The sequence below is a fragment of the Mytilus galloprovincialis genome, chromosome 13, assembly GCF_965363235.1.
Source record: "Mytilus galloprovincialis chromosome 13, xbMytGall1.hap1.1, whole genome shotgun sequence".
NCBI classification, from domain to species: domain Eukaryota; kingdom Metazoa; phylum Mollusca; class Bivalvia; order Mytilida; family Mytilidae; genus Mytilus; species Mytilus galloprovincialis.
The window spans coordinates 65,739,303-65,759,365 of record NC_134850.1 but is presented as its reverse complement, the minus strand read 5'-3'; the positions used below and the strand labels follow the sequence as shown (position 1 = coordinate 65,759,365).

The following is a 20,063-nucleotide window of genomic DNA, read 5'->3' as shown; positions in this document are numbered from 1 at the left end:
AAAACTAAAACTGTTTATCAAATGAATTAATGTTTCTTATATTGTATTTTTATATATTAGGCCGTTAGTTTCACATTTGATTGTCCCCCATTTTTTAATATCATAATTCCTAATAGCAAAATGAAAAGTATTTGACGAATAGACCAAACCATAAAAACTAATCACTGTACAATACACCATGAAATTGAGGTCCAGGTCAGATGAAACCTAACAGATTGACATGCACTACTTACAATCATTCGATACACCAAATATAGTTGACCCAATGCATATAGTATCTGAGATACAGCCTTGGCCATTTCACTTTAACCTTGATCTCTGATCCATGAAAGGAGGTCAGGTGGACTCTGCCTGATGAAAATGTAGACCATGTAAGGAAACAATATACTAGTATATAGATATCCCTTTACTCATAATAAATAAGAATATTTTTTTGCAAGCAGTTGTTGAACCATGAAAATTAGGTCAAGGACAATGGACATATATGACAGATGGAAACTTCATATCATAAAGTATCTGTAAGGTATAAGGTTTTCTATCTTTTGAAATATAAAAATTTATAGAAATAATTTACACTGCTGCAAGTTGACAATAACCATCCCTACAATAGGTGAAACAAAAATTGGAGGATTTAATTCTTTTTTATTTTTATTCCAATGTGTTTTTAATGTTTCCTTTAAGCACCATTTTCGGGCTATCCAATGGCAGCCAGCTTTTGATGGTGTATGAAGAGGGAGTCCCTGGAAAAAAACATCGGCCTTCGCTAGGAAAACTGGCAATCCTAGTCAATTAAGTTTTGAGTGGACTGCGCCTGCACGAGCGGGTTCAAACTCACAACCTCAGTGTTGACTGGCTAGTGAATACAGTAGTAATTTTTGAGACCACTAGACCACAGAGGCCATCTCATATATATAATGCAATATAAATAAACAGTAAATAGATTGTACACTCAACCAACAAAACTAATACCAGGATTTTTTTTGAATTATGGATCCTCAATGCTCTTCAACTTTGTACTTGTTTGGCTTTATAAATATTTTGATATGAGCGTCACTGATGAGTCTTTAATATGTAGATGAAACGTGCGTATGGCGTACTAAATTATAATCCTGGTACCATTGCAGAAGATGGACAAGGCATTTTATGGCATCAAGTATTACATAAAGATTACTGTTGTTTTATTAATAATAACTATTATTTAGGACCATCTGGAACTTTCAAACTTTTAGCAAATAATGCTCCCATGGCTTGTTGAGAATTACCATTTGCCAATGTCAGTTCATGTATAACAGCCTCTCTTGGAAATCCTAAATCCATTAAAGGTTTAATCACTTGTTCAGGGAAAGATGGAGGAGTGTTTGAGGAAGAATTGGTATTTGTATTGCTGGAAGCACCTGCTGTCCCTGAAAAAAACATTAAAATCACTTATCAAACTGATTGAAAGTACAGAATAAGATATCATTCACTCAGCTGGGATAAAATATTCCTAAAACTTTCTTCTAAAAAACCAAGAAATTATATAGATTATCACTGTTTAAGATAAGAAGACAATTTTCTGTTTCAAATAAACACATTTTGTATTTCAAATATTTGTCAGAATACAAATTTGGTATTTTATGGGCTTGCTTTATACAAAATTGGCATAAGTCAAACTGCTATTTGTCCAACCAATTTTTTCCGATAATGTATCTGGTTCAATTTTAGTCAAAGGGTCGAAGTAAATGTTTGTCCAAATTTTATGAATATTAAACTAGCCAAATGAATTTTAGTCAAGATGTTAGGCAACCTTCTTTCTAAAAAAAAATTGAAAAAAAACAACCTTTTCTTAAAATGAAAAGAAATGTCTAGATCATATATATTGTAAATTAATAAAAGCTCATCAACATAGAGCTTTAAAAAACGACAGTATCAGTGGATTCATTTTTTTAGGGTATACATTTGCTTGTGGATTGAAGAAACATTCTTTTTCTAATGACACTTGATTTTGTGGTTTTGCCAAATTTTGCAAACAATCTTACATGAATTTTATATTTTATTGAATGGCATGGTTCATCTTAACCCAAAATAAATTGGTACCCAAGAAAAACAATGAATCCAGAATATATAAATATTACCATGATTACCAAATGTATCATTAGGCTGCTGTTTCATATATACCAAGGACACAATATTTACATAGAATGTATTACATATATTTATTGGATAGAGTTTAAAAGTATGATTGCTCTGATAAACCAAAAGAACCAGGTTGCATATAATTAGTCTTTTAATTGTGATTGAATTAAATATTACTTGAAATAACTTCTGACTTTTGACTATTTTAAATCACTCAAATAAAATAAGCTGTAATTATTTAAACATTCAGAAAAGTTTAAGGTTCACAATGGTTCTGACAGAAATAATAGAAAGCACTAAAGAATGGGGTATCAAAATAAGACTTTTATTAAAAATAAAAATATGTAAAAAATAACGTGTTTTCTTAGTGTCAAGTCACAAATGGGAGAAGGTGCATGTACTCTTCACACAAAATATATGATAAAAGGAATTCGTTTTTAGAATATTAGCTAAATTTGAAAAAATCATTAAAAATGGTCTGAATAATTAAATGTCATATTTCATCTAAATGTCTTCCTTATTATAATGATCTTTCTTTTCATGTAAAAGCACTTGTGTATTTCACTGTTTGAGCAACATAAAGAAATTACAACCAGATGCTCCGCAGGGCGCAGCTTTATACGACCGCAGAGGTTGAACCCTGCAAGGTTGGGGAAGGATGGACACAACATTCAAGCTGGATTCAGCTCTAAATTTGGATTGTGATTAAATAGTTGACACAGCATAGGTTTCTGACACATAATGAATGTGGTCTAATGAACTTAAATTTTTTTTTGCCTTTGAGCAATTCACTATGCTGTTGAATATTAATCCTCTCAAGAAAATGTTTGAAGAAATTTTCTTTTTATTTATGAAATCTGAAATGAAAAAAAATTGAACCCCCCCCCCCTATTTTTTTTTCACATCCCCCTTTCCCTTATTCCAAAACTGATCTCAATTCAAATTTCTAATGGAGTTTGCAACAATAACTACTCATTTAAATACATATTAAAATGTAAAAAAAGTGCTTGTTATCACTGAATGGTAAAGATTGTTTTAATTTATCAGATGGTAGTAAAAGTGAATATACATTGTATATTATATAAAGCAATGATTTAAGTTGATTCAACTACTATTCTGGACAAAGAAAGATAACTCCAATTGAAAATATGAAAATTTCTTGCTATTGCACAATATTGTGCAATTAGATATATATTTCTTGCTGTTGCGCAATACTGTGCAATTGAAAATATTTGCTATTGCACAATACTGTGCAATTGAAGATTTCTTGCTATTGCGCAATACTGTGCAATTGAAAATTTCTTGCTATTGCACAATACTGTGCAATTGAAGATTTCTTGCTATTGCTGAATACTGTCCAATTGAAAATTTCTTGCTATTGAACAATACTTAATATAATAATTTTGGATCCTGATTTGGACCAACTTGAAAACTAGGCCCATAATCAAAAATCTAAGTACATGTTTAGATTCAGCATATCAAAGAAGCCCAAAAATTCAATTTTTGTTAAAATCAAACTTAGTTTAATTTTGGACCCTTTAGACTTTAATGTAGACCAATTTGAAAACGGGACCAAAAATTAAGAATCTACATACACAGTTAGATTTGGCATATCAAAGAACCCCAATTATTCAATTTTTGATGAAATCAAACAAAGTTTAATTTTGGACCCCGATTTGGACCAACTTCAAAACTGGGCCAATAATAAAAAATCTAAGTACATTTTTAGATTCAGCATATCAAAGAACCCCAAGGATTCAATTTTTGTTAAAATCAAACTAAGTTTAATTTTGGACCCTTTGGACCTTAATGTAGACCAATTTTAAAACGGCACCAAAAATTAAGAATCTACATACACAGTTAGATTCAGCATATCAAGGAACCCCAATTATTCAATTTTTGATGAAATCAAACAAAGTTCAATTTTGGACCCTTTGGGCCCCTTTTCCTAAACTGTTGGGACCAAAACTTCCAAAATCAATCCCAACCTTCCTTTTATGGTCATAAACCTTGTGTTTAAATTTCATAGATTTCTATTTACTTATACTAAAGTTATGGTGCGAAAACCAAGAAAAATGCTTATTTGGGCCCCTTTTTGGCCCCTAATTCCTAAACTGTTCGGACCTCAACTCCCAAAATCAATCCCAACCTTCCTTTTGTGGTCATAAACCTTGTTTAAATTTCATTGATTTCTATTTACTTATACTAAAGTTCTTGTGCGAAAACCAAGAATAATGCTTATTTGGGCCCTTTTTTTACCCCTAATTCCTAAACTGCTGAAACCAAAACTCCCAAAATCAATCCCAACCTTCCTTTTGTGGTCATAAACCTTGTGTCAAAATTTCATAGATTTCTATTCACTTAAACTAAAGTTATAGTGTGAAAACCAAGAAAATTCTTATTTGGGCCCTTTTTGGCCCCTAATTCCTAAAATATTGGGACCAAAACTTCCAAAATCAATCCCAACCTTCCTTTTGTGGTAAAAAACCTTGTGTTAAAATTTCATAGATTTCTATTTACATTTACTAAAGTTAGAGTGTGAAAACTAAAAGTATTCGGACTACGACGACGACGACGCCAACATCATACCAATATACGACCAAAAAATTTTCAATTTTTGAGGTCGTATAAAAAATGAAGCATTATAATTTATTGAAGAACATATCTTTTTCACCAATGGTTATTAAAGAATATGTGCATGATTATATAAGAATACAGTGATATATGTGTTTTAATCAACTAGAGGCTCTCAAGAGCCTGTGTCGCTCACCTGTTAATGTGTTTACTGATGTCGGCCATCTTTGTTGGTAGGCGGGGTCATTAGACACTCTTTTTAAAAATAGATACCCTAGTATTATGATTGTGGCCAAGTAGTTTTAGAAAAGATTTTTATACAAGTTACAAAAATGAGGAAAAGTTGTTTAATATTGACTCTAAAGGGCAATAACTCCTTAGGGGGTCCTCTAACAATTTTGATCATGCTGACTTACTTGTAGATCTTACTTTGCTGAACATTATTGCTGTTTACAGTTTATCTCTATCTATAATAGTATTCAAGATAATAACCAAAAACTGCAAAATTTTCTTAAAATAACCAATTTAAGGGCAGCAACCCAACAACAGGTTGTCCGATTTAACTGAAAATTTGTGAGGGGATATATCTTATTCTGATGGACATTATATAAAGCAAAAACTGCATTTTACCACTATGTTCTAATTTTAGCCATGTCGACCATTTTGTTTGGTAGGCTGGGTCATCGGACACATTTTTTAAACTATAAACCACAATGATAATTGTCGTCAAGTTTGATTAAATTTGGCAAAGTAGTTTTAGAGAAGAAGATTTTTAGAAAAGTTACAAAAAATGATGAAAAGTTGTTAAAAATTGACTATAAAGGGCAATAACTCCTTAAGGGGTCGACTGGCAATTTTGGTCATGTTGACTTATTTGTAGGTCTTACTCTGCTGAACATTATTGCTGTTTACAGTTTATCTCTATCTATAATAGTATTCAAGATAATAACCAAAAACTGCAAAATTTCCTTAAAGTAACCATTTCAGGGGCAGCAACCCAACAACAGGTTATCCGATTTGTCTGAAAATTACAGGGCAGATAGATCTTCACCTGATAAACAATTTTACCCCATGTCAGATTTGCTCTAAATGCTTTGGTTTTTGAGTTATAAGCCAAAAACTGCATTTTACCCCTATGTTCTATTTTTAGCCATGGCGGCCATCTTGGTTGGTTTGACAGGTCACGCCACACATTTTTTAAACTAAATATCCCAAGGATGATTGTGGCCAAGTTTGGTAGAATTTGGCCCAGTAGTTTCAGAGGAGAAGATTTTTGTAAAAGTTTACAGACGACGGACGACGGACGCCAAGTGATGAGAAAAGCTCACTTGACCTTTCAGGTCAGGTGAGCTAAAAATGAACAACCGTTCATTTGAATCATTTACTAAAAATATATAACTCACAAACTTTAATTTCCCTAATATTTAAATTTAACATGTTTAAGAAATGTTGTCTTATCATAAGACATATTAGATGAATTCATTCTAACAGTTCCCTCTTTCTTTTTCTATGTTATACACCAAGATATTATTATAAAGGCACATTGATTGTTGATTTAGATAATGTAATTATAATAAAGAAAACCAGGCAGAAAGAAAAACTACAATGTTTAAAAATATGTTGATCACTGATTCTGATTAACGACAAAACCCTATTAGTGACTCCCTCCCTCCTTAAAACCCAATATGTGGATTAAATGTGAATAAAAAAGAGTTGTGGTGTATATAGCAATGAGACAGCAATTCAAAAACACAAAACACCAGAGGTCATCTAAAGGTCAATCTAACATCTTACCTTTTTCTTATTTTCTTTGTAAATAACCTTCAAATTGACACATTAATGTATATTAAATAAGAATATCGGACTTATATGGTCACTGTTATTTGAATTGATATTGTTAAGTTCATGTTTTCTTATACAGTGCTCCATCTTTAAACATGTCTTATGGAAGATTTTTGAAGATGTGGGATGGTTGCATCATATTGAGGAATAACAGATAAGAAATAACAAAAATGCTACATGTATAAATAACTGGTTTCTTATATAGATCTATATATGAAATTGTGATCTTGTTTTATTTAGATTTCGAGTACTGTAAACCAACTTATTTTCGCGAGCCATTTATTTTCGCGAATTTCGCAAGTTGAAAAATAAAGTCAATAAAAAATCGTCACCAAAATGTAAAATTTGGATATTTCCTTATTAAACAACATCATGTAAATTTTAAATTCGCAAAATTAAATAGCAGCAAAGTGGACTAGAAAGAATTAAACGTGAATAAAGTGTTCATGAAAATAAGTTTGTTACAGTATATCCTGTGTGTATTAAACAAAGGACATGGAGATCTTTGTATGTTCTACCAATCTGTCCTTACCTTGATGTTCTGTTTGTGACTTGTGTATTGCCTCAGCCAATAATTTATCCTCTTCTTCAGCAGCTTTAGGAGACATTGGACCCACATTTAGTCTAGCATGGCCTGGTAAGTCTGTCTCATCCAGGAATCTGGTTTCTGTCCCAGTTGTGCCAATTACTAATAGATTTCTTTTCAGATCAATACAACACTGAAATAAAAGGATTGTTTATAAACTCGAAAAAGGATAATTACATTATATGAAGAATGGGAAAGATACAAAGCTTTATCTCTGGACAAGGGTCATCTGTCCATTATGGTTGTTGACCATTTGATCTATGAAACTAAGTATATTGACATAGTCATTGAATACAAAACAACTGTCCCTAATTATTTAACAAATTGTCAGTCATTACTCCTTGAAATAGCTCGTAGTAAAGTCATATCTCTAATGTTTTTCTAAGTTGTTTTTTTTAAACGGTTCCAAATGCAGATATGGACACAAACAGTGTAACTATTCTTTACCTTCAACTTTGTTTTGGGGAAATCAAAATCACAATTGTGTAGTTTTCTTGACAAGTATAACATTATTTCATGACTTGAATATATCTGATAAAATTGAGAAAGGAAATGGTGAATATGTCAAAGCGACAACCACCCGACCATAGAGCAAACAACAGCCGAAGTCAACCAATGGGTCTTCAATGTAGCGAGAATTCCCGCACCCGTAGGTGTCCTTCAACTAGCCCCTAAAATATGCATAATAGTACAGTGATAATGGACGTCATACTAAACTCCGAATTATACACAAGAAACTAAAATTTTAAATCATACAAGACTAACAAAGGCCAGAGGCTCCTGACTTGGGACAGGCGCAAAATTGCGGCGGGGTTAAACATGTTTATGAGATCTCAACCCTCCCCCTATACCTCTAGCCAATGTAGAAAAGTAAAAGAATAACAATACGCACATTAAAATTCAGTTCAAGAGAAGTCCGAGTCCGATGTCAAAAGATGTAACAAAAGAAAATAAATAAAATGATATATCTGAGCATATATTTCATTGAAAAAATACTTGAAATCATTATGGATAGAAAGTATAGAATGTTTAATCGATGCACTATATTTTGTGTATCTCAAAGGTAGTGATAAACGTTGGTAGAGTTTGATATCAAGTCAGTACAGTAGGGTTTTGATTGCATTTCATGCAATCTTTACACAAAAAGTGACGCTATATATATTTGAACTTGATCGGAGTTTTGTGGTAATAAGTTTTATGTATAACATGTATAAAAGAGGGACGAAAGATACCAAAGGGACAGTCAAACTCATAAATCTAAAACAAACTGACAACGCCTTGGCTAAAAATGAAAAAGACAAACAGAAAAACAATAGTACACATGACACAACATAGAAAACTAAAGAATAAACAACACGAACCCCACCAAAAACTAGGGGTGATCTCAGGTGCTCCGGAAGGGTAAGCAGATCCTGCTCCACATGCGGCACCCGTCGTGTTGCTTATGTGATTACAAATCCGGTAAATAGTCTAGTAAATAAGTTTCATAAAATTTGGTTGGGGCAAACTTAAGGTAGAGAACAGAAACGAAAAATTCACCAATTTTTCCATTTATAAGAGGACATAATTCAAGAAAAGGTTAAAGTGAAACCACCAAAATTCTAACTTGATCTGTGTTTGTAGTAATAAGCATTGTGTATAAGTTTCATAACATTTGGTTGAGGCTAAAGTTAGAGTACGGAAACCTATTTTTCCATTTGGAAAGGAACAAACGGACAAGGGTAAAACGTAATGCCCCTCCACTACGGCTGGGGCATAATGACAAAAATATATGTTGGTAATTTGGTATATATGTATATATATATATATATATATATATATATGCTCATCTTAATGTTTTCTGCAAAAAATGTATTTTGCTCCATACATACATGTGTGATTTGTCACTGCGACATGGTAAAGCAACCAACAAATATAAGAATACTAAAATATGATTGATCACAGTTTTTGGTTATTTTCCAAAGAAAACACAACTTTGCAGTTCTTAATTTCTAGAAATTGAGTAATAGTTTTGTCTTTTACCTGATGTCTTTTAAGCATGTCTAAGCCCAGTAACATGTCCATTGGTTGATCTTTCAAGATAGAAAATGATGACTGTAAATAATCTTTCCCGATCTGTATCTGACCTACAAATCACAAAACAAAACATGTCATGCATGTTTTAAACCAAAATGATTTAGGTACAATCAGTTCCTTTGAACAATATTCTTCATTTTAGGCATGTTTTATTCACATATTTCAGGAAATGGTCTCAATCCTAAAAAGTTAAGTCCAAAGTTGTGAAATGAAATTCAAAATTTTGGAATATGACTTTCGGTAAAATTCTTTGTCTGATGTACTCAAAATAAAAATAATGACATTAAAGATAGACTTTATTGATAATGAAAGTCTGTAGTGACTCTCCGCAAAATGTGCTGCTTAATACTTAATGATTAAAATGAGTAGAGTGAAGATTGTACTATTCTCAGGAATACATGTGAAAACATTTCTATTACTCAAGGTCAAGGTCTCATAGACCATTGCATCTCAGCTGTGTGTGTTAAATGGTCACTTTGAAGGTGATATTTTGGGGAATTTTACTGCTATAAGTCATATGGATCAAGTGTTGTTGATTATGCTTTGGCTGATATGGACCTCTTAACTTCTATTCTTTTTTTCATGTTGATAGATGTCACATATTAATCAGACCACTAACAGATTTCTGTTCATATATCTCCCACTATTACTCCTGATGTTGAGGAAGACTCTCCTAAGTTTACACCTTTACAGTGTACATACAAATGGGAAGCTATTTTTAAATCAAATTAATCAACACTATAAGTGATGGTGATGTATTACTTACCTAAATGCACCCTGCCTATGATTTGTTGCGTCCCCACACCTTTAGCTATACCACCCTGATCTACTGTTACTTACCTAAATGCACCCTGCCTATGATTTGTTGCGTCCCCACACCTTTAGCTATACCACCCTGATCTACTGTTACTTACCTAAATGCACCCTGCCTATGATTTGTTGCATCCCCACACCTTCAGTCAGGGGTACTACTTGTACAAGTTATTTTTATTTACTCGAAGAAGTAAATAAAAATATACACATGTAAGTAAATAAATAATGTTTCAATAATCTCCCCTTAATTTTCTCAAAAATTTTTGAAAGTAAAATCATGCCTTTAATGATTTTTCCCAGGTTTGCTCAATTTTTTATTTTTAGAGTTCAATGTTTCATCTCATTATTTCAACAAAGAAACTGATTGCGCAAAGATCCACAAGGCCTTCAAAAATTGCTCCTTGGGGACTTGTAATTGAGCAGTGTTCCGAAGATAACAGACAAATGGGATTTTCATTGTCCATGAAATTACACTTAAATGATTAGTAAAGACATCTGCAAAGGGTAGATAATTTAAAATTCTATTACAGCAAAGAAATCATAAGAATTCAATAAAAGAAGATAGGATGACTTTTTTACTTCTACAAGTAAAAAAATCTGAATGTCTAAGGGACATAACTCAGCCAATATTTTTTTTTAACCTATACAAGTAAATAAAATTCACTCGTATAAGTATCCTACAAATTTACTTATATATTAAGTATATTTATATTTCTTCAAGTAATTAAAAATAACTTGTACAAGTAGCATCCCTGACTGACAATTAGGTGTACCACCCTGATCCACTGGTACTTACCTAAATGCACCCTGCCTATGATTTGTTGCGTCCCCACACCTTTAGCTATACCACCCCATCGTCTGTCCACCAGTCTCATTATATTACATCTTTCTGCACAAGCTTCACTCATTATTGTCATCTGAGCACCTTAAACAAGTATTATAAAGTTATAATCAGTTTTCTATTATAAACAAAATAACTCTTACTTATACATGTTATATTGATTTAAGTAAATTAAATCTCAATTTAAGGATGACTTGTAACATCAATAAAGTTCTATATAAATAATATTTTCTAAGTATACAACCACTGAAACAATTTGATTTTTTAAAATTATGATATTGTATGGAGACATGTAAAATTGTTTTCTTAACCCTTACCAACGTTATTTGGCACCAATGGCGCTCCATACATTTGGAGGTCAACATAATGCCATTTAATTGAAGTGTACAATGTATGTATGTTTTCTCAATCTTACACTATCAATAGTCATTTTTCTCACTTTGAATGTTCATTTTTAAATAATTGAAATTGGACAAATTATTTTTTTTTGGAGGGGTGGGCTTACTTTCAAGGTCTGAAACACGAAGTTATGAGACCTGTAACTTAGACAAATAGATTAAACCTGAAGTCATGTAACTACTGATCATGCTTTTTATCAAAATATGCTTTGGCAACGACTACTTCCGGTTGCCGGTGTACCCAGATCAGTATCACTCCAACCTAACATGTACAACTGTTGTGATAAATTTGTTCACTGGGGTCTACTGAACATGCAAAACACAGTTAGATGCAACTATTAGCATCCCTTAGACTTCCAGGTCGAGAAAAAGAACGTAAAAATGCCAAATTGACGCTTTTTTGCACATGAGGACCAAATTCGGGGTAAATTCCCACCCATCCTCATCCCACCCATGATCCTTTATCTTAGATCTAATGCAATAAATATGCATCAGCATCAGGGTACAGCTCATTTGCAAACAATTTGCATTATTTGAAAATAATCGTAAATTAGACAATTTCTGATATTTTACCAATTCAGCATGGTCATGATGGTAAATCACTGGTAGACCTATTTGGCAAATGACCGTGATTTTTGGCAAATCTCCGCGGAACGGATAATAAATAGAGGTTCATCGTAAATTTTCCGTTTTACAGAATATTTTGCGGTTCTCCTGAGATTTTCCGTGTCTCAGGGAATTATCCGTTTGTCCGATTAAACTGGTGTGTATTGAGTGAGTGATAGAACCAGTGATGCGTGAGCGACGGTTATTAATAGATCGTTGTATAATCCGTTATCTGTGAGCAACGATTATTAATAGATCGTTGTGATTATATACACTGTTTACAGTCAGATAAAAATAACCGTCTTATAAACTTTGCAGACTATGCGAAATACGTCGGACCGTCGGACAAATCCGGTGAATAATGGATCGGTCTGGTAAAATTTTGTTGAATTCCGGTCCGAATGTCCGGTGTTTTTTTTCATGGAACATTCTAGCAAAATTGCCAAACGATCTCAAATTCATTTTCATCTTTATTATTCACCACAGCGATGTTTATTTTGTTCAACCGCTAGCTTTATGCCGAACATCGACAACCAGTAATGTGTAAATCCGGGTAAAAACATATCTGACTGTCAAAAACAACAATGGATGCCATCATTGGCACAACCGGAAATGTAAATAAAACCGGATCAGATTCTGGGAACGGATAAGGATAATTCCGGGTTTGCCGATTTAAATACAATAAATGAATAAACATCCAAGCAGATCACAAAATTTAGCTATGAAATATAACCACAAGAATTGAAAACCAAAAGATATATGAAAAAGAAAGAAGAAACAGGAAATAATATTTTATACAGAAACTCTAGTAAATTATGTTTAGTTCACAAACATTGTCAAAATCCAATAAAATGGGACATTACTCTTCACTGAAATGCATTCAAGCAATTGTGCACAACTTTCATAACAATATCCCCTCTTGTTACATCATTTTGTTTTAATTTTTGCATTTCGGGGAGGAGTAGGGCACAACAAAGTCATATGTTTGTTGTTTTTTGTCGGATAATATACAATTAGATGTAAAAAAAAATTGGTCTGGTAAAATTTCATTCGGTCTGGTAAAGCTAGGATGCTTACCAGACCGAATGTCCTGTAAAAATAAAATTCATTCGCATAGTCTGAATTAAAGTACTCTTTTCAGTCGAGAAATAAAAAGTGGTGGTTTTGATATTAAAGTTACTTACAATTTAAATATCAAATTTAGTTCAATAAAGAATAATCTATTTAAATGTGACCAATGAACAGGAAAATGCATGTGGTAACTTTGCAATACTACAAATATGTTCACCTTACAAAATTCTTCTTTATTGTCTGTTAAGATAAATCAGTTCCTGTAAAAACAGTAAAAACAGAGTCTTAATTACTGCAGATGCCATAATCTGACATAATGTCATACTGATTTGACACTTGTCTAGTGTGAGTAACACCTGCTGTGATATTTTTGCAATACAACATGGACAAGCGGAAGGTCGTAAATCAATCTGTTGATCCGAATTTAACTTTACCTGTACAGATATTTATTTATGGAGGATATCAAAGATACATGTAATAAATTGTATTGTATTCAATGAAGATAATTTAAATACACAATATAATTTAAGACACATTTGCAGGTATACATTGAACATGTTTATTCCGACCAAGAAGGTTTGATATTTAATGGTTTTTTTTAGTTTTTTTTTTTATCAAACTTCGATCTGATCAGTCTCGTAGAATATAAACGAGTAATTCGTTTATAGTTACACATTGTTACTCTTCTAACTCTTCTGACGTCTTTTTCTTTGTGCTATTAAAAAAAAATCACAATTTTCCACATCAGATCGACATTTATATATATATGAATACTGGAAATCTTTTTTCCGTCTGACACCACGCTCCCCACAAGAGCCCCAAGATATAATCATACCTGTCAATCACTAGCCACAAGTTGAACATTTTGGTCAGCCTTCCTTGTGCTTTCAATTATGACATCGTTGCGAATTTTTTTTTTTTTAAATTGACATGTGAAAAGAATAAAGTGATGAGAAGTTTATTTTACGACCTATCAGAACTTCTTGTGATTCTAATAAGATTTTTCTTAGGCCGCATTTCTTTCTAACAAGAATTTTGTGAACGTTGTGTCGCGTGTGTTACTGTTTTTTAAACGCTACACGAGTAGAAACAAATACATCGTTTCATAAATCTTTAATGACCCTGTTTGAATTTTCAATAATGCATGCACATGTTGTTGGTAATCAGACTTTTTTACAAACGTAGAAACTAATACTTCGTTTAATCAGGTTGAAGTTAGAAAAAAATGCAGCTTTTGAACTAACAAACGACAAACTGCAGACTGTCTGAATCCGTAACCGTAAAAATAGCATGCTTTACAAAAAGATCAGCCAATTCAAACGTTTCTTTACACAAAGATGATTCTAAGTACGTCATACATTACATGTAAATTAAACATTTATTTAAGTAAATTTTTTTCGTATCTATCTTTTTCGTATCTATCAATTTGGTTACAGGGTTTATGCAAGTAAGTTGTACCGTGTGGTGCGTTTTCAGATTCATTTCTCAACAACTTCCTGTGAACCGAAATATTTCGGCGGGGGTATCAACGTCGACAAGCTTACAGTTTAACTTGCTTAAATTTTATTTAAGTCAGTTTATTGAAATAAAATTGAAAATGGAAATGGGGAATGTGTCAAAGAGATAGCAACCCGACCATAGAAAAAACAGCAGCAGAAGGTCACCAACAGGTCTTCAATGTAGCAAGAAACTCCCGCACCCGAAGGCGTCCTTCAGCTGGCCCCTAAACAAATATATACTAGTTCAGTGATAATGAACACCATACTAATTTCCAAATTGTACACAAGAGACTAAAATTAAAATAATACAAGACTAACAAAGGCCAGAGGCTCCTGACTTGGGATAGGCGCAAAAATGCGGCGAGGTTAAACATGTTTATGAGATCTCAACCCTCCCCCTATACCTCTAGCCAATGTAGAAAAGTAAACGCATAACAATACGCACATTTAAAATTCAGTTCTAAAGAAGTCTGAGTCTGATGTCAGAAGATTTAACCAGATAAAATAAACAAAATGACATTGTTTTTGCAGAAGATTAATCCAGACATTAAGGTACTTTGGCTTCTGGATCTGGCACTGAGAACAAGTTTAATAAATTAAAAAAAAGAATGTGTCACTAGTATACACGGATGCCCAATCCGCACTATCATTTTCTTTGTTTAACAGACCAGGGACTTTCTTTACTTAGTATAGAAAGTCCCTGAGAGGACTGAGGAAATGAGGTAATTCTAATTTGGCATTAAATTTAGAAAGATCATATCATTGTGAACATGTGTACTAAGTTTAAAATTGATTGGATATCAACTTCATCAAACACTACCTCGACCAAAAACTTCAACCTGAAGCGGGACAGACGGACGGACAAACGAACAAACGAACAGACAGACCAGAAACAATGCTGAGAATGGAACATCCTAAGTATATATTTTTAATCTTTATTGCAAAATTACACCCATAAGGGTCAAGCAATATAAACAAATATTTGTAAATACAATGTAATATAAGGTAATCTTATACACTCCCACTCCTGAAACACAAACAAAATTAAAAGTCATCTGATTGCAATCTTATAACTGTTAATACTGATGAAGTCGCTTTATCATTGATTTATAAGATACAAGTTGTGACCTTCGAAATTGTTTTATAATATTTTATTTGTATATTTTCCTATAGACTTTTAAGGTACCTCAGTTGTCCTTTAAAAAAATCCCTTCCATATTATCCAAAACTTCATCGTTGATTTGAAAAAAAAATGATTTTAGATTTTCGATTATCAATTGAAATGAACCTACTAGAGCCTCAACTTTCAAGTGCACAATAGTGTCAATCATCACTTTAACCCTGAGTTGACATTCCACAATCGGTCAGTAACATCACCTGTGTTTATAGTTACAGGGTATTTCCCGCCGTTGGAAAATCCTGTGCAGTCGACACCATTCTCTATCATGAGCGAGGTCAAGTTTTAGATCAAGTTAATTACATATATTTTTAACGTTAATTATTTAATTATTAAAAAAAACGTATCATCATTTCTTTTCTTTCTTTTTTTTTTTGCTAGTATAGTAAATAAATCTCAATCCCGGAATGTAGATACACTTAACATTAAACCTGGAAGTGCCTTCTTATAAATGGAGAAACTGTCTTTCACATTAAAATTTAAAATAATATTATCGCTCAGGCATATTTTAAATTTGTAATATAATGATTGATTTTGGTTGTTTAACTTCCAGTGGCAAATATTCCATAAATGTCAGGACGAACTTAGTTTTAAGATCGAACTCTCAAAAAATAATTGAAAAACAGTAATGATGACAGAAGAACTTTAATACGTGTGAAATAACCATCCAATCTTTTAAATATAACTTATTTATATTTCAAAAAGTAACAGATTAGTTTACAAGACGTGCATTGAAGTACTTTCATATCTTTAAAATGGAACTTCTTTGTCTAAAAGACAACCTACGAGTTGTCAAAATCCAGTTGCATGCATACTATATACATACATATGCATATTATGCATCGACGATCGTTGTATTGCGTTACATACTGCTATACCAATTGACCCCTGATATCAACTAAGGTTAGAACTTCCTCCAGGCCGTTCATTTTATTTTTGTTCCAATAAACGGTTCTTGAATCAATTATAATTTCTGAAGTATTTACGATGAAAGCATTATTCTCAAATCGTCTTACACAATGATAAAATTGTATTTATACCACAATTGAAAAGTAATTTAATAAAACAAATGACAGATGAACTGATTAATTATAAAGATGAATGTATGTCCATATGCTCATATATATACACATTCGGACTAAAATTCGTAACTTGTTATTATCTCATCGTAGCATAGGCCAAAATAAATTAATAGTGTGTTTCCGGTGTCCCGACCCTACCTCCGTTTCTGACGCCGACCCTAAACATTTTATTGACAAAAATAAAAAAAAATATGAAAAATCCGGATTTTTCGGTCTGTCCGGATCCGACTATTTGTTTAGAAAACTACAGATCTTCAAAACGTTTGATAGCAACGACCAATATGGATAAGTCAAGCGTTTCAAAAACCAAGATTTTAAATAAACAAGCATGGCTTTTCGACAACCATGCAGCGTATTAATTAGCTGTCAAATATGCAAAATGTGATCACGTTTGCAAATATAATGACATCAATTCCGGATAATTACAATATGATGAATCTTTTTAAAGAACAACATGATAGACCTATAGACGAAAAAAAAGTTTTATGACATACGAAAACATATGACAAGACGATAATTGACAAATAATTTTAAGAGTAAAATGAGATTAATTTACTGCTAAAATCAATCTAGCTTTAGTTGTAAAAAATGCTCATACAAATGTTGTAAAAAATTGTTCTCAGACGCAACATAACGGTTGTTTTAATGCTTTTGGGGATTTGACAGTTGGAGTTAATGATGACAAGAGGCAGACAATGTGTAACGCGAAATAGAAAGCTTTCCCCAGTAGGCAGACATGGTGTATGATTCATGTTCATTTATAAATGAATCTGCCCCTGCACCATGTCTACTTTTATTTTTTAAAATTTTCTCAGGCTGGCCCACAACAATTTATACCAGAGAAGGAAAAAAAATCATGCCCTATTAATATCTACAATTTTTTTCCATGTATTAAATATAAAGACAAAGATTCTCACTTTTCTCAAAACCTGAAATTTTAATATTGTCAGAACCCCACTCCTCAAGATTAAATTCTGTCAAACATCAAAACACATCTATTTATTAAATAAAAAGGGTGGAAGAGTATTACCCCAAAAAAATCATAAGCCGCTGCTTAGTATCAATTTACAGTGATTGTACTACTAAAAAAAGGGGGTAGGAGTCTGTTCCCACTGTGACATGTATACCCTGTGTGTCATTTACATTGTTAGGTTCAACGAGGCCAAACAATAATACCATGCCAGATTTTTCACTGCCATTTTTGCTTTAAGATAATTAATTGGCAAGAACATATTCCTATTACGGACCATGAAATTCGTAAGTTTATTTTCATATTTCTTATATTTTTTACAGAAAATTAAAAAACCTGTAGATTTAATTAAGTACTAATAAATATCAAAGAAGCATGCAGGCACATCAAATGATTTCATTTTGAATCTTTTTCTGCTGTCATCGATAGAAAAAAATAAAAAGTTTTCATAAAATAAAATGTTTTACCTACCTACCCTACCTAATTTTTTTCGGGGTGAAATAGGAAACACACTATTTATTTATTTTGGCCATATTGTTAATTTTGCTAATATATGCCTTCAACCCCAAGAGGTATAAATGTGCATTTCATTCTGAAAGATTAATGGATCAGCAGGTGATCAAGATCGTTTTAAAAATTCCTATTTGCCAATGAAGTTTAAATGATCTGCGGCCTCAGACATACACATGTATTTTTCCATCATAAAAGTAAACCTTTAACCCCGAGAAATATATACTCTGTTTCTCTCTAAATTTACAGAAACATTATGTGATAAATTTTTGAAATATCCTTATATCTCAATCGATTAATGATAGTTCTGTAAACTTCTACATATTATATCACAATCTGTACCTCAATACAACCGTCCCTCACACTTAACGGATTATACAACGATCAATTAATGATTGAACGTCGCTCACGCATAACGGATTATACAGCCGACCTTTTAATAACCGTCGCTCACGCATCACTGGTTCTATCACTGACTCAATACACACCCGTTTTATCGGACAAACGGATAATTCCCTGAGACACAGAAAATCTCTGGAGAACCGCAAAATATTCTGTAAAACGGAAAATTTACGATGAACCTCTATTTATTATCCGTTCCGCGGAGATTGGCCAAAAAACACCGAATTTTTTACAAAAATCACGGTGATTTTCCAAATAGGTCTGCAAGTGAATGGTTATTACTTTTAAAAAAAACATCAAAATATTTCAAGTATATAACATTTTTAATCATTGATGCTGGTACACTTCAAGAGTAAATCATAAGCATCCTATTTTATACTGCAACTATATAGCTAGTTGTGTTTATTTCTTAAAACTCAATATATAACATATGCATGACCTCTTGACCAAGACTTTCATCAGAAAACTTTGTTATACTCTATGGCTGTCTGTACTATACCTGAATCTACAAAGGCTTTAACATGGTGTCCATTAACTACACAATCAATATATAACATGACCACTTGACCAAAACTTTCAGGAGAATACTCTATTGCGGTCTCCATGTTGGATTCAACATTCTTCATTCTGAAAAGTAAGAGCAACATTTATTAAAAGACCTATAATTAAGAAGTGAATGAAATGCTCCGCATGGCACAGCTTCATACAACCGCAGCTTGATACGACCGCAGAGGTCAAACCCTAAACAGTTGTGGCAAGTATGGACACAACATTCAAGATTGATACAGCTCTTGATGGTGATTAAATAGTTGACACAACATAAGTTTCGGACACAGAATGAATGTGGTCTAATATAAGAACTTAATTTTTTTTAAATTGAAAATTTACCATTTATGGTCCAATATCAAAAATCTAAATACATGGTTAGATTCAGCATATCAAAGAACCCAAGAATTCAATTTTTGATGAAATCAAATAAAATTCAATTTTGATCCCTTTAAACCTCGAGCTCAATATGGACCAATTCGATAACAAGGCCCAAATATCAAAAATCTAAATACATGGTGAGATTCAGCATATCAAAGAACCCCACATATTCGATTCTTGTTGAAATCAAAGAAAGTTTAATTTTGAACCCCAATTTTGGTCAACTTGAAAACTGGGCCAATAATCAAAAATCTAAGTACATGTTCAGATTCAGCATATCAAAAAACCACAAGAATTAAAATTCTTAACTGTTGGGACCAAAACTCCCAAAATCAATCCCAACCTTTCTTTTGTGGTTATAAACCTTGACTAAATTTCATAGATTTCTATTTACTTATACTAAAGTTATTGTGCGAAAAAACCAAGAAAAATTCGTAAGGGTTCCACGGAACCCAATGTCTCGCCTACTTTTGCTGTTAATTGCAGACTCAACAAAAATGAGGAAAAACATCAATAAAAATTTCCCTCTCGATACTGTCGTTTGATTGAAAGAAGCTTCCAAGTTTGGTAAAAA

The 20,063-nt window shown here is 32.5% G+C and overlaps 1 protein-coding gene across 2 annotated transcripts in view; it reads right to left on the bottom strand.

Moving 5' to 3' along the window:
* Positions 1-1,161: 1,161 nt before the first annotated feature.
* Positions 1,162-20,063, bottom strand: part of LOC143057538 (protein DDI1 homolog 2-like) — a 30,864-nt gene continuing 11,962 nt past the window's right edge. The window contains exons 4-9 of one of the 2 annotated variants that reach the window (XM_076230850.1): positions 19,062-19,189; positions 10,803-10,931; positions 9,140-9,243; positions 7,064-7,250; positions 6,484-6,510; positions 1,268-1,403 (exon numbers count right to left, since the gene is read on the bottom strand). In XM_076230850.1, coding sequence (XP_076086965.1) covers positions 6,491-6,510; positions 7,064-7,250; positions 9,140-9,243; positions 10,803-10,931; positions 19,062-19,189 — 568 coding nt within the window. In that variant the 3' untranslated portion in view covers positions 1,268-1,403; positions 6,484-6,490. Of the gene's footprint in view, positions 1,404-6,483; positions 6,511-7,063; positions 7,251-9,139; positions 9,244-10,802; positions 10,932-19,061; positions 19,190-20,063 lie in introns of both variants that reach the window. The other variant, XM_076230849.1, reaches the window with a different exon arrangement.